The sequence below is a fragment of the Phlebotomus argentipes genome, unplaced genomic scaffold (genome assembly GCF_947086385.1).
Source record: "Phlebotomus argentipes unplaced genomic scaffold, Phlebotomus argentipes genome assembly contig_15, whole genome shotgun sequence".
In the NCBI taxonomy this organism is placed as follows: domain Eukaryota; kingdom Metazoa; phylum Arthropoda; class Insecta; order Diptera; family Psychodidae; genus Phlebotomus; species Phlebotomus argentipes.
In genome coordinates, this window is record NW_026776181.1 from 17,057,670 (window position 1) to 17,081,414 (window position 23,745).

Below are 23,745 nucleotides of genomic sequence, written 5' to 3' on the forward strand. Positions count from 1 at the left end.
TCCCCCTTGTTTAAAATCAAGATCATGATATTTAATACAATTTGAGAATGAATTGTATCCTTTGCGCCCTTTTTGGAGCGCCGTGATCACTCTGACGGACTTCATTGCTGGCCATTCTTATTGTCCAGGACTTGGAAGATGATCTCTGCAGTGGCGTTTGGTCAGGAATTGACCATGTTCAGAAATTCTCTGCACTGTTTTTTTTTTTCTATAAGTTCTCTCTTTTTATTTATATCCAATTTCTTTTTCTTTTGTAAACATATATTTACAGAAAATAATAGTTTATAAGTTCAATATCTCAATTAAATGAATTTATACATTTTTTTCATTCAATTTTTTTTTATAGCGATTTGATATTTCCTCGAGAAAGACAATAACAGTAGTAACAAAACAAATCGATCCTGTTGAAAGCATTTTTCTCTCCTTTTCTCCTCGTTCGCCTTCTCGATATTCCCACAGAAGATTTTCTTTTTTACATTAGTCATTGAAATGAATAATTAAGCAATCATGACTAGGAATGAAGGGATTTGCCGAAGATTGTCTTTCTCCACCCTTTCTCGCGCCTTAAAATCTCTGTTACATTGCTATTGTAGTGATTAACAAAAATATGCCTTTTTCTTCTTTTCCATATAATATTGAAATACGTTAACATGAGATTAACAATATAGTCATAATAAAAAAGAACCTTGATGTTTAACTTATGATATAATTTACTTGTTTGCATGTGTGTTTGTGTGAAATGCTATCTATTGCGAATTTAGGAAGAGAAAGAACAAAGAGGTCAAATAAATAGCATTCAGCCACAGAGTGTCCGCCTGGATGGAGACACAAGGGAAAGACAGAAATGCCGATAAGCACTGCACAATGAGGCAAAGAGCATGACGATATTGTAGGGCTGCTGCGCGCGCGCATCTCAGGAATCTCCCCAGAGCGCCACAGTTAAGCCCAAATCGAAGCGAGGTCCCAGATTTTTATGACGCGATCCTGACCAATGCTCAGCAGTCTTTTGCGCCTTTCGTCCAAATCCATCGCCACAATGCTGTGCTTCGCATCGTGAAACATCGCCAGCGACGGTCGCCTAAGGATTGCCAAAGGAAGAAAGCAAATTAGTAAAGGAACGTGTCAAAAGATGAATTAAATTCACATTTTCCCTCCGGAAGCAAGATTTAAGGGCACTAAAATCTCACCAGGAAAAGACCTTTCGATCATTGGAATTCAGTCAATCAAGGCATTATTAACTTTTTCAATGCTTTGTATTGCATAAAAACTGTTTCAATTGTCCAATTTGTCTTTTAAGAAACAGTTTTAGGTCTTCAAACAACTAATGGAGCAATTCTCAGTCACAAAAATTCTTCCATTTGTGTTATTTGCTATTCTGGCCTACATTTCTTGAACCATTTTGTATCGCCTGAGTGTATATCAATCAGAGAAACAGATCAGAAAAACACCCTTCAGCCTTTTCTTAGCATTTTCTGTGAACTTACTCAATTGGCTGCAGAAGTTTGAAGCATGGATCACACACTCGCACGTCAAACTCAAATCCCATTATCGGTATGTTGATACGATTTGTCGAGCATTTATCACAAATAGCTTTGCCACAGTGACGACAGTGATGCTGTCTTATGCCTGCAAGGAAGACACAGAGCGGAATTAGAACATTCTCAGCGGTGCTAAATCGATTGGGGCATATTTTCGCCGCCACAGAAGTCTGCCATGCACAAAAGAGTCGCGATATCGCCACGTAAATATATCGTCTTGCGATAAGGCGACAAATTCCGTGTGACTCACCAATTTGTCGCTGATCCATCATGGCCTTCAGGTTCCAGAAGAACGGCCGGCTGCAGAGTTGGCAAATGTCCGATTCCACCCACTCGGGCACCTCCTTGCGCATCGCGTTCATCTCCCAGAACACGATGACTGAGTCCTCGCCGGCGGAGATGAGCTGCTGCGCGCCGTTGGCGTACGCCAGCGCCGACACCTTGTTGCTGTGGCCCTGCAGCTCGTAGATGGTGCCGCGGCGGCCGCCCACGTCCCACACGATCACGGACTGGTCGAAGGAGCCGCTGAACAGCAGCTGCGGCCCCGCCACCCAGCTTAAGGCACGGATCGAGCCGGTGTGTCCCTTGAAGGTGGTCACGAACGTGGCGCCCGCCGGCTCCAGGCGCAGCATCGTGATCTGGCCGGCGTAATCGCCCACGAAGGCGTACTTGGCCTGCGCGTCGTACTGCAGCGCCGTGCACATGGCCTCGAACGTGTAGCCGCCCAGGCGGTTGCCCGTGCTGGTGCAGTGGTAGGAGAAGATCTTGTCGCGTCCGGCGCTCAGGATCCAGCCACTGTGCTTCGCGAACACCACCGCCACCACGCGCGCCTGGTGCGCCAGGAAGTCGCGGATGAGCTGCAGGCTGTTGCAGTCCTCGGCCAGCAGGTACTGCGACACGGTGCCGTTCTCCTGGCCCACGAACAGGTGCCTCGTCTCGGGAATGTAGTCCAGGGAGGAGCAGCCGGACGGCATGTACTGGCAGATGCTGGGCCAGTACTGCCCCGAGCCGCGCTTCAGCCACACGCGGATCGTCTTGTCGTCCGACACGCTGATCACGCCGTCCTCGCCCGGAATCAGGCAGGCGGCGTTCACGTCGTCGCCGCAGCCCTCGAGCTTGCTCAGCAACTCGGGCTTCTTCGACGTGCTGAAGCGCTGGTCGTTGCCCGTGCGCGGGGCTGGTTTTATCTCTGCCGCCATGTCAATCACACTCTGCACAGCACGCACCACTTAGCCTTTTTCACCTGCTCCACAGCTCACCAGGAAGAGGAGATTATCCGCAGAAACGCAAAACTTCCCTTGACAGATTGCCCTTTTTTCCACGAATGGCGACGTCACTGGGTTGCCAGATCGCACGGCGAATTGGGGTTGTCGCTGTCGCGGCGAATTTCACACTTTGTTTACAAATACGACTGACAGAGACGTTTTTGGGGAGTTTTTCTCCAGCCCATTTTCACCGTTTCTCCACAATGAATCTCCTCTTTCTGGCTGTGATAGCATTCCTCCCATCCCCAGTGACTTTACTAGACCTCGACTACGGGAAGTGTGTGATTTGGGGTCCGGGTTTGGGTGAAAGTTCCCTGCCTGTGAAATATTTCTTCGTGCAGCTGGTCAACAAAGCCGGTGAAAAGTGCGTTGCTGTGTGGCTTTTTCCCATTTTCACTCACAATTCCACTGATATATCTCACTCTTCACCAGCATTACAGACTCACACAATGTCAGTCTAGATGTTCAGCTGAAGGGAGAGAATTGTCGCAATCAGCTTGAGCAGCTAAATGCCGGCGATGGAAGCATTATTGTGCGATACAGAATCCAGAAGGAGTGCAGATCAGCTTCTATTCACATCAAATATCATGACCATCATCTGGGAGAATCACCCTACAATCTGCCCGGAGCGATCTTCCCAGACGCCTGCTCCTGTCCGCTCGACATGGACGAATTCCTGAGTGTCTGGCAGTGTCCCAAAGATCATCCGCAGATTGAGGAAGATCTCTTCAAATTCGCTGGAATTAATTTCACTCACGTCCAGCGGAAGATGCTGGATCACTTCGCGCAGGCCAATCCGGGCACTCTGGCCATGTGTCAGTACGTGATAAAGTCCGGCAAAGTCTTCCGTCGATGCTTTGGCATCGCGGGATTCAGCATGTTCATGGACGCCATTCTCCTGTCCGTGCTGCGCAAGGTTAAGCTGCCAGACATGGAGATGTTCGTGAACTTGGGCGACTGGCCGATGAGCAGGAAGGGCGGCAGGAGTCGCACAACTGGTCCCTGGCCGATATTCTCCTGGTGCGGCAGCTCAGACTCTCACGACATCGTCATGCCGACGTACGACATCACCGAGTCCACGCTGGAGGCAATGCGGAGAGTCTCCCTGGACATCCTGTCCGTGCAGAAGGCAGAGAAGCCGTGGAGCGAGAAGATGCCCAGAGGATTCTTTCGCGGCAGAGACGCCAGTCGAGAGCGTCTCCTGCTCACGGATCTCTCCCGGCAGCATCCCGATCTCCTGGACTCTGCCATCACGAACTACTTCTTCTTCCGCGACGCGGAGGAGAAGTACGGGAAGAGCCAGCGCGTGCCGTTCTTCCGCTTCTTCCACCACAAGTACCAAGTCAGCATGGACGGAACTGTGGCCGCCTATCGGCTGCCCTACCTTCTGGCCGGCGACAGTGTGGTGCTGAAGCAGGAGTCGCCCTTCTACGAGCACTTCTACGGCAGCCTGAAGCCGATGGTGCACTACATTCCCTTCCGACGCGACCTGTCGGATCTCATCAGCAAACTCCAGTGGGCGAAAGCTCACGACGCCGAAGCACGCAAGATTGCCCAGAACGCTCGCGCCTTTGTCCGCGAGAATCTCCTGCCTGCCCACATTTTCTGCTACCACGTGCTCCTCTTCCGGCGCTGGAGTGAGCTCACGACTGCCCACGTCGTCTCAGTGACGCCCGAGATGGAGAGCGTCCATCAAGAGTCGCCAGAATGCTCATGCGACAGGAAATCCCCTCGAGATGAACTGTAAATGCAGAAATTTATTCCTTACTGTGACATATAAAACAATTCCTCTTCACTCTGACGCCTCCTTTGACTCCTCCTCCTGGCCATAGATGTGAAAGAGCTTCGCCACTTCGTTCCAATCGCTCGTGTCCACATCCTCATTGATCACTTTCCTGGCGATGTTGATGCGATTGAAGAGATTCCACAGAAGAACGCCCACAATGCGCTTCTCCTTCACGTAGAAGATCACGCCTCTCTTGTAATCCTCACCGGGATCACTTTGCGCGTTCTCAACCACCTTCGTGGCACTCTCCTGATCGCTCCGCGCGAACACGCCCACAGTCTCCAGGCCAGAGTCCACCAATCCGATCGCCTCGTAGCCCAAATTGGCGCCCAAATCCGACCAGAACATGCTCTGATGCGTGTAAGGCTTCTTCAGGCCCACCATGTTCTCGCCAGCCAGTCGTCCGCTAACCACCGCGTGATCGTGATGCTCCACGCGGCGGCGCCCCAGCCGCTGATCGTAGAAATTCGCCACATCGCCAGCCTGAGAAGTCAAGAGAAAGAAGATTAGTTCTTGTCCTCCCGGAAAGGCGTGTTTGGGAGGCAATAAAGTGGTCTTACTCACCACATAAACATTACTCCTGGCCTGCAGCTCGGAATTCACGATGTATCCTCCCATTTCCGGGTGCAACTCCAGCTTTGACTTGTCCGCCAGCTTCGTGTTGGGCTCCGATCCCGCCGCCACGATCACATGATCCACGAGCACGACTTTCCCATCGATCAGATTCAGCTTCACCTGCTTGCCACTCATCTCAGCGCTCACGACTTGATTCCCGCTGAACACCGTGACGCCCTCCTCGCGGACGCGCTCCGTCGTCCACTTGCTGAGATACTCAGGCAGAACTCTGCCCATGTTGCCGCGCTCGTGGAAGATCTGGAAGATCTGCGGGCTCTTGGCGCCGTTGTACTTGGCCAGAGAGCACGCCAATTCGCTGCCGAGGAAGCCGCCGCCGACAATTGCGATGGACTTGGCCTTGTCCAGCACCTTCAGCAGATGCTGGTAGTCCGCGATGGTCTTGAAGGTCGACACCCTGGCCTGCACGGCCAGCGGAGCGCTGGAGAAGACGCCCAGGCTCTTGGGAATCGAGCCGGGCGCCAGGAGAACCTTGCCGTACTTGATCTCAGTGCCGTCGCTCAGAACGGCCGTGCTCTGCACCACATCCAGTCTGTCGACTGTGTAGCCGCGCACCACGGCCACGCCGCCGTTGGCGGTGTCCGGCAAGTCCTTGGGATTGAGATAGAACTCATCGGGCTCGTAGAAGACGCTGCGCTCCACGCCGTTCCACTGCTTGAAGGAGAGCTTGCCGGTCGCGTCGCTGTTCTGCCAGATCTCCTTGGACAGAGGCGGTCTCATGTAGGGCATCTCGAGCTCATCCGTGATCAGCATGATCTTCGCCTTGGGCTCGTGAGATTTTATGGCACGAAAAGCGGCGAAAGCGGCAGTTCCGCCGCCAATCAGGAGATACGGCACCTCCTTGGGGATCTCACCCGCCGTGGCTGGCACTCGCCGCCGTTTCTTCGCCTCCTCATCCTCGGACTGCTTGTCCGGGACCTTGGAGTCGAAGACGCTGTAGTTCTGCAGAACAGCAGCTCCGCCGGCCAGCAGAATGACGGCAAGGAGCAGCCAATAGAGACGATTGCTGCTGTCCTGAGACTCCGGGGGCGGCTTCTCGCCGCCCGATGACACCTGTTGCTGTGCTTCCTGAGTGGGTTTCTCCTGAGACTCCTTGCAATCCTGCGCGGAGAGTGAAATCGATCTTTTCTCCGCATACAGAGTCTTCGTTCCCTCAAATAAAGGTTTCTGCAAAGGAAAACCACACACACAGTTATCCTTAGCACGGACACAGAAGGACATTTAGTAAGCGATGAGCTGTGAAATGAGTGAACCTTCTCCACATGAGCGCTTTCCGGAGGACAAGGTGTTTTGGGAACATCTTGACATTTTGTTAGAGGGAATATGAATTTGCCCGAAACCTTGTTAATCTGCTTCTCTTGACCCTTCTTGACTTTTACCGTATCATTTCGCACGTGCTTCGAGAAAAACCGCCTGGAAATTTGTGTTCCTGCGGAGAGAAAGGCAATGCAATTACATAATTTATTGGCACATTGAATTCATCCGCCATGGAAAGAAGTCCTCTTCTCCAGCCAAATACTCACTGGTGAGTGTAGTCACCGCTGGGAGACTCCTCCATGGCAGGGAGTAACACGTTCTTACGCCGAATTTCACTAAATTGGGCATTTTATCCTCTGTTTTCGGCTATTTTGCTAAACAAATAAAAAGGGGCAAAATAAAACTCAGCGGCTAACCTCAAATCGCGGCGGTGAGAATGTCAGAAAGCACACGAGTGCCAACTGCAGCGCACTCACTGGCATGCTGGCATGACATTCGGCAAGTCGGCCCCGTTTTATGACAACAATACGACCGCTCGCCACCGGGAAGGAATTCCTGGGAATTTCCTAGATTTGCTTGAAAAATGTTGAGTGTCTTGCTAAGGAACGTGATCAGCAGACCTTCGCTGACGCTCAAGTCTGCGCTGAGTGCAAAATACTCGAGATCCTATGGTGAGTTGAAGAGAAAATGCATGATTGAGTTTTCTAACCTCTGCTTTTTCAGGCACCGTGAAGAGATTCTACAGAAACACCAGCATCTCCTCCAGCGATGGCAAGTTCGAGGTGACACTGGACCAGAGGAAGCTGAAAACGCCCAGCGGGAAGGTGTTCCAGGTGGAGAGCGAGCCCCTGGCTATAGCGGTGGCTGCAGAGTGGGATTCGCAGAGGGAGACAATCGACAGGTCGAACATGCATCTCACGTCGCTCTGCAACACCGTCCTGGACAATCCCAACAGGCTGACGAAGCTGGACATGGTGAACTACATTGTGAACTACCTGCCCACGGACACGGTGCTCTTCCAGTCCGGCGAGGAGGACGATTTGGCGGTCACGCAGGCGAAGGAATGGGATCCGGTGATTGCGTGGTTCAACGAGCGATTCGAGGCGGATCTGCTGAAGAGCAGAGACATAAACACGCCCACAGTCTCGGCGCAGACGAGGATGAGCGTGAGCAAGTACTTGATGTCGCACAGCGAGGCTGCTCTGCACGGCATCACTTTCGCCGTGGACAGCCTAAAGTCGGTGCTCCTCGCGTTCGCCGTGATGGACAGATTCCTGACCACAGAGCGAGCCGTGCTGCTGTCGCGCCTCGAGGAGGAGTTCCAGCTGGGCTTCTGGGGCAGAGTTGAGTGGGCGCACGACTCGAGTCAGCAGGAATTGCAAGCCAGAGTGGCTGCAGCTGTGCTCTTCGTCTTCTTCCACTCCTCAGGGAGTCTGGTGAAGCAGAAACTCACAGTGTAGATTAAACTATAATATATTGTCCAGTCATTCTACTTCTGATTCTCCGAAATGCCCAATTTGTCGCGCGTGGCGAGCCAATGATTGACGAACTTCTCGAACTCGCGCTGGCTCTTGCAGATGATCACTAGTGTTGAGGGCACGCAGCCCATTTCCTTGAGCTCCGCCAGGCGCGCTTTGGTGGTGTCCAAGCTGTGGCAGAGGACTCGCGGCACCTGAGCGATGTCGTGAGGTTTGTAGCCGGCCTCGAGGAGCAGGAAGTCCAGAATCTCCTTCACTTTCGTCATCCGCACGCGCAAGACCGCCGGATGCTTGGACGCGATGTACTTGGTGGTCTCGAGATCGTAGCCCAGACGCTCGGATAGATAGTCCAGCGTGGTCTCGTTCGAGCCCAGCAAAGCGCGATTTTCCTGCTGCAGTTGGATCGATTTGTCGAAGATCGCCTTGGGACATCTCACCATCCACGGCATGGGCTTCTCCACGGCCGCCTGCTGAGCGCGCTGCAGGCGGAACTCGATGGACACGGAATTGTAGCGGAAAGCCCACAGATCTTTGAGGATGTTCATCGGCGCGATGTTGTACCTCATCATGATGTCCAGATTCTCAAACAGAGACGGCAAGGAGATGTAGAACATGAACTGGTGCGTCGACAGATACTTGGCCACGATCTTTGGCTCCACTTCGAGACGATCACTAATGTAGTACAGTCGATGTTTCCCAGGGATCTGGGCACTTTCCTGTTCATACTTCTGGACGAGCCGTGACAGTGCCAGAGAAGACATTCGCAGCAGCGGTATGAAGTCGATCAATTCCCTGGGATTCATGGCGTGCAACGAGAGGAACTTTCCCCTCAAGACAGTCTTACTCTGCAGCAGAAGCCAGGGATTCTCCATGATTGTTTGCGCGGGGGCTTTCCGGATCTGCAAATACCGCACGCTGTCCAGAATGCTGTTGTGCTCCATCGTCTTGAGGTACTTCGAGGAGTCTATGAATCTCTTCGCGTCAGTGTGGCTACATCTCATCAGTGCTTTCAGCTTGATCAGCAGTATGTTCTTCCGCCGATAGTCTTCAAACACCTGATTTGCAGTGGGATCCGCAGTATCATCATCCGCAGATGCCAGGTCAGGGCGAAGTGTGGAAAAACCGCATCTCTCCGCTTCGAATCTCCAGTATAACTGCGCGGAAGTGCGCTTGGATGTGTTCCTGAGGGTCCGCAGCAATGCAGGGATCATTGTCACTGGGAATAACAGAGATTTTCAGCTGAAAACTGGGATGTTTACCATTTCGCATCAGGCGCGAAAGGTGAGGTTATGGCAAAACTGCTGAGCTGTCAGTGCGTTCCGGAAAGAGGGCAGAAATTTCTTGATCGCCCCGTAAAAAGGCAATTTTCCAGGATGTTAAAGGAAATTGAGGATTTGGAGTATCAAATACAGATCGGTGATCTGTCAACGGGTGTGAAAATCGACGAATTCTGTGCGAAAATTGCGGAAAAAGAGGTAAAAAACACGGGGAAATATTTTAGTAGTCTTTCACTGATTGTTCTTGGATCTTTTCTAGGATGCCGTGAATGAGAAGTTGAGGGAAATCCTGTCCAGGCAGAGCCAGATAGATGCCAGGATGGAGGGAATTGTGCGTGGCATAAGTGAGATTGGTCTGGTGAAGAGTGACTCGCGGAAACTGTCCGAGGTGATCAACCATACGGGAGTGTTGGCGGAGAATGTGAGTGCCAAAGTGAGGCGTCTGGATGAGGCCAGGAGTCGCGTGTCTGAGTGCCAGCAGCGCGTCCACGATCTCATAGATCTCCAGCTGTGCAGCCAGGGAGTGATGACAGCCATCAAGGAGGAGGATTACGAGAAGGGCGCAGCCCATGTTCATCGGTTCCTGTCGATGGACGAATCCCTGCTGAAGAAGACGGCAGACGACGTATCAGAGTCTGTGTCGTCCGTGAGCAAGGCTGTGGATACGCTCCAGCAGGCGACAATGCAGCTGCGTCATCTCATCACACAGAAATTCGATGAGTCCGTGAAGAAGGACGATCTGGCGTCGGTGGAAAGATTCTTCAAGATCTTCCCTCTCCTGGGCATGCATGATCATGGGATTGAGAAGTTCTCCTCCTACATCTGTCAGAAGCTGAACACGAAGGCGCAGAAGGAGCTGAGGACGTCAATGGACACGGCCAAGGCGGAGAAGAGAACTGTTGTGGCTTTTGCAGACACGCTGACCATTCTGCTGGAGAACATCGCTCGTGTGGTGGAAGTGAATCAGCCCATCATCGAGTCCTACTACGGCACAGGTCGTCTGCACCAGATGGTGAAGATCTTGCAGCAGGAGTGCGACCAGGAGGTGAAGATTTGTCTGCTGGAGTTCAACAAAGGTCGCCAAATTCAGCGAAGAGTGAATCAGATCAACGAGTACATCAAGAGCAGCGGAGTCTCCGCCGCTGGACACTATCGCAAGCCGTCCGGTGGATCAGTGGACAAGCTGAATCCCAAGGATATTGACTCCCTGATAGGAGAGATCACGATTATGCACTCCAGAGCGGAACTCTATGTGAGATTCATGAAGCGGCGCGTGCTGAAGGATTTGGAGAGCAGCTCGCTGGACGAGGAGAAGAGGAAATCCGCGTGGGAGAGTGTTGAGACATGCCTGAAGAACTCCGATCTCAATCGACAGATGCAGGAGATTCTCGGGATTTATCTGCTCTTCGAGCGCTTCTTCATGGAGGAAAGTGTCCTGAAGGCGATCGCCCTGGATGTCCACGAGTCTGGGCAGCAGTGCTCCAGCATGATCGATGATGTCTTCTTCATTGTGCGCAAGTGCATCCGCAGGGCCAACACGACACAGTCTCTGGACGGGATTTGCGCTGTGATCAACAATGCTGCCACAAATCTGGAGAATGACTTCGTTTCTGCCCTCAAGACGCCTCTCAAGGCTGGCTATCCGTCGGGATATATCGATCTGGCGCAGGCCTACAATGTGCTGCAGAGCTCCATTCAGCAGGGGAAGATTCAGACGTCAGACACGGAACAGGCGAGAAGCAACTTCCTGGTGAAGCTCAACGACGCCGATGTGGCGACTGAGTACATCGAGACGCTGTGGACGATGATGACGGAGGAGATCAAGATCGCCTTTCCCAGTCTCTCGGCGCGCGAGAATGAGAAGCTGGAGAGCTGCACGAGTGGCCTGAAGTCTGTGGGTGACACGCTGAAGGCCGTGATTGACTTTGGGATGCAGCAATTGCGCTCCAGCGCAATGAAGCCTCGACTTCACCAGTGGGTGGATGAATTCCTCAACTTGAGCCACAATCTGACTGAGGAGGAGCTCGCCGCTTACGATGCCGGTGAGACATTCATCCAGTCGCTCATCTCGCAGATCGATTCCCTCCTCAAGTCCTTCGAAACTGTGCTGACGGCGCGCAATTACGGAATTCTCGTGGAGATTCTGGCCACAGATGTCACGGCACGCCTCGAGAGGGTGATCAGGAAGTCGTCATTCAACAGATTGGGCGGCCTAGTGCTGGACCAGGAGGTTCGCACGCTGTCCACCTATCTCACGGGAGCCACTTCGTGGTCCGTGCGTGATAAACTGGCCAGACTCACGCAAATTGCAACGATTCTCAACCTCGATCGCGTTTCCGAGCTCAGTGATTACTACAATCCCAGCGACACGAGCACCACGCCGACTTGGAGACTCACGCCCAATGAGATACGCACGATAATGGCTCTGCGGATGGACTTCCGGGTGGATGACATCAAGAAGTTGAAGATCTAGAGCGGATGTTCCAGGAAGTTAATAAATCGTTATTTTAAAAGTATTGTAGATGGCGCATTGATCATTGGTGTCTCATAACCTCAGAAAGTGAAAGGCATCGACGTGAAATTCTCAAGATCATGGACAATTCCGTGAAATTCTTGTGGCTAGCAGCAATTAAACTGCCCAATTCTTCACCGGGAATGCAGCTACTGAAAGCCCACTATGCGTAAGTGTAGGAATTCACAGTGGTTATCGCGTATTTGGGTCAAAATCAGTGCTTTTTTGCAGGGCAAAGTCAGTGGCTTTGGCTGAAAAGGGATGCGATTTGCCAGAGAACTTCCGCAGTGTCTCAACAATGTGCCCCAAATGCTCGAATCTGTGGTCAAGTGGAGCTTTGCATTTAGCCCTGAAGTCCTCCCGGAAGCGCAGGACTCGCTTCAGGAGATTCGTCATGAAGTACTACAGAAGCAAGAAGAACACGAAGCAGAGAAGACTTGCCCGGAAACTGATGATGCGTGCCTTCAACTCTGTGGTGAGAATTGTCTCGCAGGAACTCTCGATTACAGTGTGATTTTATTGATCTCCTCCAACAGGAATTCACGTGCAGAGTGTGCAAAGGAGTCACCAAAGTGCCTCTCATGAGGCAATCGAGGAAGAAGAGCGCTGCAAAGAAGGAGACGAAGATTGTGCCTGAGAAGACACGTCCGGATGTTCCTCTGGCGAATCCGTCCAAGAACAAGAAGAAAAGGAAGAAGGATCCCTTCGCCGGACTCAACAGGGAGGCAATTGTGGCGGCGCAGAAACCTCAGGCGTCAGTCCAGAAACCGAGTGTTGGGAAATTGGCGGCCATCCTGAAGAAATCAGTCTCCATTTCCAGCAATAAGCTCGACACGATGCTCAAGTGACTCTGCAGCATGGCTGGTCATGTGTGGTCAGTTGAGGGGAATATGCGCCTTGACGATCTGCAAGTGAGGAGAGAATGAATTGGGCAAGTCCGGGGAGATATTGAGCCTGAGAGAGAGGAGAAGATATGCGATTTATGTTATTAGTTGGATGGCGATGAGGAACTTACTCTGGGACCGCGTCGAGCTCAGAGAAAAGCAACAGAGAAATTGTAAGGACACACACAGAGAGAGAAAGGGTGGAAAGGATGAGTACAAACCTCTTGGCACATTCCACGGTATATTTCATCCGTGTCCCACGGTCCACGCTCGGGCAGTGGAATGCCACTTCGGCGCAACTCTTGGACACAGTCAGTTAAATCCAAAATGGGCAACGGATCGACATTGGCTTTCGCCACCGCACTCACCAAGTACTCGACATAGTGTGTTCTGGAAAGGGAAAGAGAGAAACACACGAGATTTAGACAAGACAGTCCAGCGAGCTCACCTTGAGCAATTCAACGCGATAGAGACCGTCGAGGACGCCAAAGGGGCGCGGCGGCATTCGCCTATTCTCGCGCCTCACAATATTCTCCAGATCGTCCGCCGTGAGGATGTCCAGCGTCTCGCACTTGTGCGTGCGAATCTTCACGCACAGATACTCAATGTAGTGATGGCTGCAAGGCAGGATCAGAGCGGCGCTGAAAGTGAATCTCTAGAGAGAGAGGACAGCAGAAGCTACTCACCGACACAGTCCGGCGAAGCCCTCCAGGACGTCTCCACTGCACACGGTGTCCACCAGTCCGGTGGGCGTTTCCTTCTGCAGTGGAATTGGACACTTCAGGACCGCCTTGGCGCCTTCCTCCGTCCGGAACTTCAGCGCATCCGCGGGCTCCGTGTCGTACGGGATCTTGTGCATCTGTCGAAAGGTAAGATCTCTTCACTCACTCACAGTCATCTTGATGTGCTTTGTGGGCAAACCTTGAGGAGCTTCTGCAGATCGTGCGGCTCCTTGTCGCGCAGGTAGAACAGACAATTGCGGGGATGGTGGGAATGGAGGCCCAGTTTGGCGCAATACTGCGAGATGGTGCACTTGGCGCCCATCATGAACGGTCGTCCACAACCGTAGCAGAATTCGTACTTGCACTGCGTGCAGGTGAAATGCATGCATCCGCCTCTGGCCAGGGCGTAGCGGAACTTGCACTTTGGGCAGTCGATGCCGTGGAGTTGCAAATGCTTGGTGACGCCTTCGGCTTGGCGATCGGGATCATTGGATTCCTTCCACTCCACAAATTGCTCACAAGAAATGCCCTCGTGCTGCTTCTCCCACTGAACAATGTGACAGATTTAATGAATTATACAGTTGAGGATCTTCTTGCGCATAAATACTCACCGGTTTCCTGCACGTGGCGCACGTGACGGAGCCACAGTCTGGACAGATGAGTCTCTTCTGTCGCGGTCTGGCGAAGAATCCCGATGAACACTGAACGCACCACTTGAAATTGGGATCTTGCATGAGTGTTCTGTCGCGCAGTTTGCGCTGGAACAGTTCGTGAACATCCTCACTCAGGATACTCTTGAGCAGGATGTCGAGGTTGGAGAAATACTCAAGGATGTCATCCTCAGAAGTGTCATTGCCGTGCAATTCGGGCAATTTGCAGAAGGGACAGACGCAATCCATGATAAGACGATCGGTGATCTGCAAGAGAAGAAAATATCCTTTAGAGCCTGCTTTCTCTCTCGCCCGGGGATTTTGATTTCAACCTGGATGGTGAAGTAGTTCCTGGCGCACTCGTGGCAGCAGCGATGAATGCACTTGAGCATGGAGATCATTTGATTCATGGGATATTTGCCAGTGCAGAGTTCACACTCTTGCTGCAGCAGAGAAATCGCGTGCTCCAGATCGCTGCACTCAGATGCTGCCCACAGGGAGACTTCTCTGGTGAATTTCATCTCAATGAGCGACGCAGCCAATTGGCCAGTGGCCAGGTTGTCCACTAATCCCTCGTCTAGAAGTCTTCTGGCCTTTTCCTGTCAAATTCAATCTCGATTAGAATGTCTACAAAACAACATGTCTTAAACATTCATCTTCACCTCAACTGACTGCGAATCCTCTTCCTCGCCGCGAAGCGAGATAAACTTCTTAATCACTCTAATCTCTGCTCTGTCCTTGGGCTTCTCATCCTCCTCGCTGGACTGGTAATCGTCACTGAAGCACGTTTCGTGGTACTTTTTCTTGGGAATCTTCTGAGATTGCTTGGAGATTGTTTTCTCCGGCGAGACACTGGATTTGGGTGATTTGCCATTAATCACTGGAGTCATCATTTTGGTCAGTTTGCTGGTGAGAGCGCTTATTCCGGACTTAAGAACAGGCTTTGGTGGTACTAATCTCGATGGCTTTGTCGGCTTGATCTCCAATTTGGGCTTCGAATCGACTTTTTGGAACAATTCCGCTTGGATTGCTTTGATGCTGTTCGATCTCTGCACTCTTGGTCCCGGAATTGACTTCTTTCTCACGGGAATCTTGCGAGTATCCTTCGGAGGAGAAGCTTTGGGTGATTCCTTGCGTTCTTCCGACTGTTCGCGATTGTCTGGCGGCTGAACTTCTTCTGGTTTCTCTTCTGGTGGCTGAACTTCTTTCGGTTTCTCGTCTGGCGCCGGAATAGCAGGAGTTTCTTCTTTAGGGATTTCTGCTTCTGTGACATCATTATTTGCATTCGCAAGGATGTTTTCAGATGCAATGACTTCCAAAGGAGGCAGAATATTCTCTTGTGGAGCATTAATCTCAAGAGATGTTTCTTCAATCTGCTGGTCAGAAGAAACTTCTGGCTCTTGACTGACTAATGGTTGAACTTCTACTGCAATTTCTTGAGTAATTACTTCACCATTTATTGGCAGTTCTTGAGATATTTGTTCAGTTTCCACAGAATCTTTCTCAATATTCTGAAGATCACTTGCTTCTGCCACAATTTCCACTTCTGGGACAGATGTTGTCACGGTTTCTTCCTGATTTTCTGGAATCTCAGCTGTGCTGATTTGTTCTTCAGTGGAATTGTCCTCCTTTTCTTTAGATTCTTGTTCAATTTTCTGATCACTCTGGACAGCATCGCTCTGTGAGGCTTCAGGAAGAGATTCTGTGATACTTTCTTCCTGATTTTCTGAGATCTCATCTTTGCTGACTTGTTCTTCAATTGAACTTTCGTCCTTTTCCGTAATCACTTCACTTTGACTTTCTTCTAAGGATTCTTGTTCAGTTTTCTGATCATTCTCAGTAGCTTCACTCTGTGAGACTTCAGGAAGAGATTCTGTGACGCTTTCTTCCTGGTTCACAGAAACTTCTTCCTTACTGACTGCTTCTGATTCCTCTGAATCCTCACTGTCAGGATGTTCTTCTGGCAAATCGACTTCTTCAGGCAGAACTTCACTTCCTATAATTTCCACTCTAATAATCGCCTCAGGCTCTTTGATCCCGAGTTCTTCCTCGAGAGATTCTCTAGCCTCAACATAATCGCTCTCTGGACTCAGACTCTCTTTGGCCAGCTGCACGATACTCACCTGGACAGACTCTTTTGGCTGCGCCAGTGATTCATGAGGGAGATCTTCAGTGGTTTCCGCCCACTCTTCATCATCACTCTCTGACTCCTCTTCCGATATCTCTTCAAGTTCCTCCTCTTCCTCGATCTCTTCCTCAGTCTGCTCCTCTTCGTCTTCTTCGTCCTCCGTCCACTCGAAGGAGTCCGCGTAGTCTTCTGAGCTGTACTCTGTGTTGTCCATGGAAGCGATGTCCGATGTTATCTCCTCTTTCATCTGCTTTATCAGTCTTTGTGTGGTTTCAACGAGTTCTGAGAGATTCTGGCTGGTTTTGGAGATAGCTTGACTTGCTTCCTGATGAGGAATTTCTGGTGATTCTGTCGTTGGTGTAATTTCAACGGTTGTCGTGAAGGTTTTCACTGAAGTCATGCGATTTTCCTCACTCTCAACATCTTTGCTAGAGTCTTTGCTCAAATCCTTGGCCGATGTTGAAGGATTTGGGACACTTTCCTCTGCAGTTTTACTCTTGAGAACGATACTTTTCGTGCTTATCCTAATGGGAGGTGAATTGATAACTTCCTCGTGATCACTAGAATCATTGATGTAAATGGCATTTCTCTTCTGATCACTTTTGGCTGGTGAGACTTTCTGAGCTCTTCGTCGTTTTATCTTTTGTCTGGACGGAGAGGAATTCTTCGCGGGAATCTTCTGTTCAGCCTTTGGAACATCTTCAGCCTCCTTTGGCAGTGATTCAGCCACACTTTGTCCCTCAGATTCACTCTTAATGTCTTCCGCGGTGATCTTAAGAACCTCCAATTCACTGTTGACAGGAATAATTTCATCCTGAATCGATTGCTTTCTCTCTTCACTGATTGGAATGAAGACAATTTCGTCGTTGATGGGATTAATGTCCAATGTTGGCAATTCTTCCTGGAGTTCCTTCTCGATTTGATCCACCAGATTTGGCACAATCTCCTGAATATGTTGCGACACGAAGAGTTTCACATCAGTTCCCACATCGGTGATGTCTTCGAGATTGGGCTTGGCTGAGGCCGATGGCAGAGGACTCTTGAGATTCAGCAATCTCTCCTGGTGACTCGACGTTGAGAATTCCGATGCCGCTGAATGTGGTCTGGAGACCTTGTTGAGGATATTTCCCAGGAGATTCTCAATATTCTTCAGCATGTTTTCATTCTGTTTTGCCTGATTTTGCTCCATGTTCCCAATGAGGATCTCAATGTCGCGCAAAACGTTGGAATTCTTTGTCAAGTCACTCTGATCGGCGTCAGACTGAGTTTCGCGATTTTCGAAGGAATTGATGGACAAACTGGAGAAGGAATTGTCTGTTCTGATTGGCGATTTTTGCTTGTCACTCACAGTTTCGCGCTCTTCATACATATTGAGGTAATCCTGAACGGTGAGATCGCTGAAGTCGTTCTTCTGCGGCACTTCCGGAGGTATATAGCCACTCTCGTTCTCCGCACCAGCTGGTGGTCCCCAGATCCGCATGAGGAAGGGCTTCAGCTGGCTCTTGCCCAATTCCACGAGCGCCAACTCGATGTTTCCGTGATGTGCCGTGAGGGCAGTGACAATGTCCTCGCGCGGATAATTTCCTCGACTTGAGATCTCGTGGTATTTCCTCTGGCGCTGCTCAATACACTCAGTCACGGCGTGCCAGACGTTTCCTCTGTGGATTCTGAGAGCTTCCCTTGCTTCAATGGCTGAAATGGTGCCGATGATGTTCTCTTTTCGCTCCTGGCCGTACTTTGTGGCCAGTGTTTGGACAGTTTCCACCAGTTTGTGCCAATTTTCACGCAGCCAAGAGACGGGATTGGAATCTCCACAGTGCGCCAAAGCGGCCTGGAGTTCTTCAGCTGTGAAATTGTGCTGTTCAGCATCCTGAAAGAGATGACAAAGTGTTTAAAATGTGTGAAAATACTTGAGGAGACGATAAAGATTACTCTTAGCATTCGTATGAGTTCCATTCCTGGACTCTGCATTGCATCTTGACGTCGTTTCACTTTGAGATCCTCCAATGTGATGATGTTCTGGTCAGGTGGCTGAGAATCTGCGCGTCTTGGAAGCTAGAAGAACATGAGAATATGGCTAGAAAGTGGCCAGTGTTGAGAACAAGTCTCTTCTCACCCTCTGATGACTGGGATAGTCGAGATAGGAAGGTCGCCGGGGTGAGTAAATGTCCGGTCGACGGAGATCATGGAAGCTCCTGTAAGGATCGCGCTGTTGGCTGTAGGACTTCTGCAGCTGCTGTGCGGCCAAATGGGTGGAGTTGAGGACTCTGTCGATGTAGGCGAGAGTGTCCTCTTCGAAGTAGTTGTCATTGATCCTCTGGCGAGGCGCTGGACTCAATTCTCGCGGTGGCGTTGGTGGCAAACTCTGAGTGTCGCTAGAGAAACTCATGTGACTCCTGTTCGATGTGAGAGCGCCGGCGGCAATTGAGTAGGAGCGCTTGAAGTCTCCCGCATGACTGGATCGGCCGCCGCTCGAGCCGCCCTGATCCTCGTCCTTCAGCGGCAGATAATCGTACGTCTGGAAGAGGGATTTTTTATTGTCTCTCGAACATCTCAGCTACACAATTGCACTCAATTACCTGCGTGGAGGCACTTTGAGGCGGTGGTGAAGTTCCTGTGGACGTTTTTCCTGTGTGATTCACCACGATTGGTTCAGTGGTGTTTGAGGGCACTTCAATTACTTCCTTGGGCGGCGATGGACCACATCCGGTGCTGACTTTGGCAGACACTCGCGGTGCATTCAAATCTGACAAGCTTTTTTCACTCACTGATTCACCCTTTGTCCCACTTTTCGATCGCGATGGCGATTCAGAGATTTTTTGGACGCCTACAAGCAGAAAGAGAAACACGGTGTTTATGTATGATTACATGATTTATTGTAATGTGATATTTTTGACTGGGGAAAACATCAAGAAATGCACTTGCGGGGCATCACAAGGGATAAATAATATGAACTATAAACACTACAATAATGTTGAGGGGATGAAAAGCGAGAGAGAGAGACTTTGTGTTGATCAGGAAGGGATAGAACTTTGACTATTTAGCTTTCGTGCCAGGCCAAAAGGATATTTTCTTTCTTATCCTACCTTTCTTGCTTCCTTTCTCACTCTTTTCAGTCTCCTTCGTCACTTCCACATTCTCTTTCTTCGCCACCACTTTTGGCTTCGCCACTTCCGCTTTAGGCTTCGCCACTTCCACTTTTGGCGGTGATTCTCTGGGCGTTATGTCGGGAATTGGATTGTTGATCATCTTCTGTGGCATTCTCGTTGGGGTTTTGCAGCAAATGCCGCAGATTTTCACGTTCGGCTCATTCACGTAAGTGCAGTACTCGCACTCCCACTCGTAGTCAGGAGCGGAGGGCGGAGGACCAACTGGTCCCTCTTCCTCCTCGGCTTCACTGACTGCTGCTTCTTCTGGCTCTTGAGGCGGCGTTGGCTCTGGTTTGCTCATGGCGTTGTTCAGATTGTTGATGATATCTTCAATGTCTTCTTCCTCTTCTTCTTGTGGCTTCTCCTCTGGCTTCTCTTCGGGCTGCTTGATGGGTTTCTCTTCGAGCTGCTTGGCGGGCTTCTCTTCGGGCTTCTCCTGGTCAGATTCTGGCGGAGTGAATGACTCTCTCTGCTGGGATTTCTTCCTCTGCAGCATCTCTCGCTCACGAATGGCATCAGAGACTCTCTTTGAGGGAATCCAATCGTTCTGATTGGACTTTGCCAGCGATCCTCCGCGGCGATCGCGGCCTGAGTGGCGCCTTCCGGGTCCACTGTCGGCTGTGTCATCGTCGAAATCTATACTGCTCTGCGTTGAGTTCTTTCTCGTGCGACGCGCACGATTGATGGCATTTTCTCTGCGACTGTGGCGATCATCGTCGAACATCTCCAGATCTGAATCCTCGTCGTCGGCATACTCCTGGCCGATGTAAATCTCTTGTCTGGCCATGCGTGTTGACATGGTAGACTTGCGCGATTTTATGCTGAGAGCCGGCGAAGCTGCCCGAGAGTGTGTTCTGGACTGAGCTCTGGAGCGTGGCGGATGAGGAGCTGCAAAGCAAGGTGAATTATCAGGTGATTGTGGGCGGAAGTGTGGCTTTTACTCACTCGCCATCACGGGAACCATGCCAATGGGATAGGGATAGACTGGCGGTGGTGCCCAGTGATTCATCCAGGCTTGTCTGCCGTCATGCTGCGGATGCGGATAGTAGCCCTGAGGCGGCAGATTGAGGCTCATGTTGGATCCGTGCAGGGAAGAGTCTCCCCACTGTGGCGGCGGAAGCTGCGGATTGCAACTCATGCAGTTCAGCTGAGCCATTGACTGCGCCTGATGCACCATTTGTGGGTTGTTCCATCCCGGATTTGGGTATTTTGGCGCTGCCATGTTCGGTTGGTGGTTGAGATCAAAGACAGAAGCGCTGAGATTGGGACTTCTCAGTCTCATGTCCACATTCTGCTGAGGATAGTTGAAGTGCTGCGCATGATTGACTTCTGGTGCAGCATTCATGCCAGTCATGAGACTTCCTGCCTTCCTGGGAGCGCCCCAGAAGTCTGTGGCATTCTGCACGGGAGTCTGCAAAACGAGACAGTCTTAGAAATTCCTTCTTGCTGCGCTCTTTGGCATCTTACCGCAAATTCCCAGTTGGACGTTGTGCTCGGGCGACGGCTACTGTCACTCCCAGACTTCATAGCTTCCTGGTGCTGGCGATAGCGCTGCTGGAGGAGCGTCATGCGATCCAGCGTGGCGCTCTTGTGGCTCTGAATCTTCCCCATCTCGACTGAGGGCTGTTTCTTGATGCTGTCGAAGGCAGATCCGGAACTCGTGACACTCGTCGGCGTCTGCGGTCGAGATGAGTTGGGAGTGCTGGGCAGTGGGCGATTGGATGGCGCTATAATCCTCTTCAGGCTGCTCATCTTCTCTCGCAGCGACAGTGCCGGACTCGGCGGTGGCTGTGGTCGTGGAGGAATCTGTGGATGAGAACTCAATTATGCTGACGGTTGTAAGATATCAAAAGTGGGGCTTTTCTATCCTTTGCGCCTCAGAAAAGACACTTGTAATTGCAGCAATTTTATTTACACGTTGAAAATCATACACAAATAATCTTCTACTTTAATAATGTAATGTGCGTTTTGTATTTGTTTGTTATTCTTGAGAGCGTGAAGCTGTAATTTGCGTGTGTGTGTGTGAAGCAAAAGCTCTTTCCCTCTTCTATATATTTGTTTTATCACACTGAATCACGATAGAATTTATTGGGGAATTTCTTAGGAGATGACGCAGTGTCGTACCTGTTCCTTGCGTCCAGGCACTGGGCTGGCGAGGCGGAAGCTGCCGCCTCTCTTGTTGCGCCGCGGCGGCGGCACTGGAACAAGGTGTTCGCCTTTCGGTGGCAACGGCGGCTTCACCGTCTGATCGCCGATCGTGACACTCTTGAGGGGAGGCAGGAAATTAGTGATAGAATCACAGCGCAAGGTCCGAATCTCTCCTACCTTTCTCATGTGCGTCTGTCGCTTGGGATGCCGATGGTACATGTCATCGCAAGAGGCGCAGAAGAGATGCTGATCGCACTGATCACACTTAATTGTGGGTGTTGTCGATCCGCACAATTCGCACTTTGTCATGGGGCTCTTCTTCAGATCTGCAAGCACATGGCATTAATTCACACTCCTGCGCGATTGATAAGGCGTGCGTGCTTGTCATTACCGCCGGGTTTTGCGGGAAAAATTGGCACAGTGTTGGAGTATTGGCCGCCAAACTCGATGATTTCATAGTCGGGCTCGTTGTTGGTGTTCTTGGGCGGCAGCGCTGGTGGGTTTCTGCCGTTCTCCGCGGGTGGCGGAGGCGGTGGCTTGGGCCCCACCTGATTGCTCTGCTCGTGCACCCACTGAGGCATCGTGCGAGCGCTTCGAAATTGGGGTGCAGTCTTCGGTTTTCCGTTCATGTTCTGCAATAGACAGAAGCACACAAACACAACTATTGCAGAAGAAATGCAAGTCCATTAATCACGCGAGAATGCCAAGATGAGGGTTAAAAGTGGGTGAGAAAAGAATGATGGATATAAATAGATATTGCGATAAATTGAGTTTGATGTTGAGACATTTTTAAAACAGTTTATACAACTATTAATAACCTCTCTGTTTCCGTATGATTTCGCTCACTCTCTCTCAGCAGAAATAATAATAAATTGCTCTTTCTCATTTCTCTTCTTGAGATTAAGGGGAGATTTTTTTGATTTTGGCGAGATGAATTTTATGGTCATTATCCTTTTCCTTTTATCTTCTGCCTGAGATTTTCTGCATAAACAAACATTTGAACTCAGCGTGTTTGTCTGGTTAGGAGTGAAGAATGGCAATTATGTGTTAGTTTGGCCCAATTTTCCCTCATACAATTCATCTCATTAGAGTTTTCGGTGTTTGTGATTCAATTCACAGCAATTGTGTGCCAATTCCACATTGATTTCCTCGGTAAATATAACGTGGATGGAGACGCCTGGTGTCGGCACTCATCACCAGGCGTCTCCATCTCTAAATTTACAGCTGAAATTGGCACTCCAGATCATTTTGTCGCCACTCCAAAGGACTTGTAATGTTATGTGATGGGAAGACGGTGAATTCTATTTATGTCAGATCAATTTTGGACGACTGTGTGAGAGAGAGAGAGAGTGAGAGACAGTGGAAGACAGGGTGAAAGGGAGAGAGAAAGAGAGATCATTTCGTGAAGTGATGACATTAAAATGAAAATTTCCAACATACACTCATGTTATTAAATCGGCGGCAATCCTATTCGACATTCCCCCGGGGAGAAAGCAAACTATTTTTGTGCACCAAACTCTTACACAATAAGAGTATGTCTCAAAAAATGTTATATATCTTGCGTGTGAGAAAATAAGACGATTTTCTCCGACACCTTTTCTCACTATTTAACACACACCTTCGATAGAGTCTTTTTATTCTTTTCACAATCGACTGTCTTTCCTCTGCTATCGTCTCACTTCTGATCACAATTCATCATATCAACTTGTGGGGATGATTGAGTGAAAAGAAAAATATATATGCTTTGCTGAGGTGAATTGAGCGGAAGAAGAGAGAAAAAGAAGATGGTGTGTGGAAAATGTGTGCTACATTTTTCCGCGAACTGATCAGGGGATTTGCGCCCGACGACGATCGAGTGAAGACTGAGATTTTCTCACATTCTCACCACACTCGGCTCTCGTGAGATCATTGGGAGGATCACTGAGATGGTGCGTGAGATGAAAAAGTGCCGGCTGAGCGGTGCCGAAATAGGTGTGATACATCTCACCAGGCGTCTCCATCACGTCAAGTGGAGGCGCCTGGTTATCTCTCTGATGCATTTTGCTGCACTTTTGCCACACTCTGGCAAAGTTTGCTTCTCGAGGGCTTTTCGCTCACATGCTCGACGCCTTTTTGCATCTCTCTTCCTTGCGTCGCTGCTGTATTTATTGGATTGTGGAGTGGAAAATTGAAAAATTCTTTCCACAGTTTATTCTTAGTGCTGTTAAAATTCTCAGTCTCGCACTCTCTTCTTGAGCGTGTGCCAAAATTTTGCTTCCTGCTCTCGCATGACTTTTTTTTCAGATCACAGCGTCGCACAGAACATGATGTCTTGAGTG

The 23,745-nt window shown here is 50.3% G+C and overlaps 8 protein-coding genes across 8 annotated transcripts; 4 read left to right on the forward strand and 4 right to left on the reverse strand.

Annotated features, from left to right (window-relative positions):
• Positions 1–130: 130 nt before the first annotated feature.
• Positions 131–2,879, reverse strand: LOC132262894 (WD repeat and FYVE domain-containing protein 2). Its single transcript, XM_059762368.1, has 3 exons — positions 1,789–2,879; positions 1,485–1,626; positions 131–1,078 (listed from the first exon to the last, which is right to left on the reverse strand). Exons 1-3 carry the CDS (start codon positions 2,735–2,737, stop codon positions 940–942), a joined length of 1,230 nt encoding a protein of 409 aa, XP_059618351.1. The 5' UTR covers positions 2,738–2,879; the 3' UTR covers positions 131–939.
• Positions 2,863–4,550, forward strand: LOC132262892 (protein O-glucosyltransferase 2-like). Its single transcript, XM_059762364.1, has 2 exons — positions 2,863–3,167; positions 3,236–4,550. The coding sequence occupies exons 1-2, from the start codon at positions 2,863–2,865 to the stop codon at positions 4,548–4,550; spliced, it is 1,620 nt and encodes a 539-aa protein (XP_059618347.1).
• Positions 4,541–6,938, reverse strand: LOC132262891 (apoptosis-inducing factor 1, mitochondrial). The gene is made up of 4 exons (XM_059762363.1): positions 6,746–6,938; positions 6,602–6,651; positions 5,154–6,389; positions 4,541–5,072 (listed from the first exon to the last, which is right to left on the reverse strand). The coding sequence occupies exons 1-4, from the start codon at positions 6,825–6,827 to the stop codon at positions 4,596–4,598; spliced, it is 1,845 nt and encodes a 614-aa protein (XP_059618346.1). The 5' UTR covers positions 6,828–6,938; the 3' UTR covers positions 4,541–4,595.
• A 22-nt stretch (positions 6,939–6,960) lies between these two features.
• LOC132262896 (ATP synthase mitochondrial F1 complex assembly factor 2) lies at positions 6,961–7,939 on the forward strand. Its single transcript, XM_059762370.1, has 2 exons — positions 6,961–7,150; positions 7,203–7,939. Exons 1-2 carry the CDS (start codon positions 7,063–7,065, stop codon positions 7,937–7,939), a joined length of 825 nt encoding a protein of 274 aa, XP_059618353.1. The 5' UTR covers positions 6,961–7,062.
• An 18-nt stretch (positions 7,940–7,957) lies between these two features.
• LOC132262895 (transcription termination factor, mitochondrial) lies at positions 7,958–9,261 on the reverse strand. Its single transcript, XM_059762369.1, has one exon. The coding sequence runs from the start codon at positions 9,166–9,168 to the stop codon at positions 7,969–7,971; it is 1,200 nt and encodes a 399-aa protein (XP_059618352.1). The 5' UTR covers positions 9,169–9,261; the 3' UTR covers positions 7,958–7,968.
• On the forward strand, positions 9,245–11,755 carry LOC132262890 (conserved oligomeric Golgi complex subunit 4). The gene is made up of 2 exons (XM_059762362.1): positions 9,245–9,432; positions 9,494–11,755. Exons 1-2 carry the CDS (start codon positions 9,247–9,249, stop codon positions 11,705–11,707), a joined length of 2,400 nt encoding a protein of 799 aa, XP_059618345.1. The 5' UTR covers positions 9,245–9,246; the 3' UTR covers positions 11,708–11,755.
• A 31-nt stretch (positions 11,756–11,786) lies between these two features.
• Positions 11,787–12,594, forward strand: LOC132262897 (uncharacterized). The gene is made up of 3 exons (XM_059762371.1): positions 11,787–11,915; positions 11,978–12,221; positions 12,283–12,594. Exons 1-3 carry the CDS (start codon positions 11,827–11,829, stop codon positions 12,592–12,594), a joined length of 645 nt encoding a protein of 214 aa, XP_059618354.1. The 5' UTR covers positions 11,787–11,826.
• On the reverse strand, positions 12,546–23,261 carry LOC132262520 (E3 ubiquitin-protein ligase lubel-like). The gene is made up of 17 exons (XM_059761798.1): positions 22,868–23,261; positions 21,819–22,059; positions 21,605–21,753; positions 21,404–21,544; positions 20,747–21,085; positions 20,225–20,690; positions 19,217–20,167; positions 18,710–18,957; positions 18,247–18,648; positions 18,063–18,185; positions 14,665–18,000; positions 14,335–14,601; positions 13,964–14,269; positions 13,552–13,899; positions 13,317–13,489; positions 12,852–13,020; positions 12,546–12,651 (listed from the first exon to the last, which is right to left on the reverse strand). Exons 1-17 carry the CDS (start codon positions 22,871–22,873, stop codon positions 12,622–12,624), a joined length of 7,695 nt encoding a protein of 2,564 aa, XP_059617781.1. The 5' UTR covers positions 22,874–23,261; the 3' UTR covers positions 12,546–12,621.
• Between the last annotated feature and the right edge of the window lie 484 nt (positions 23,262–23,745).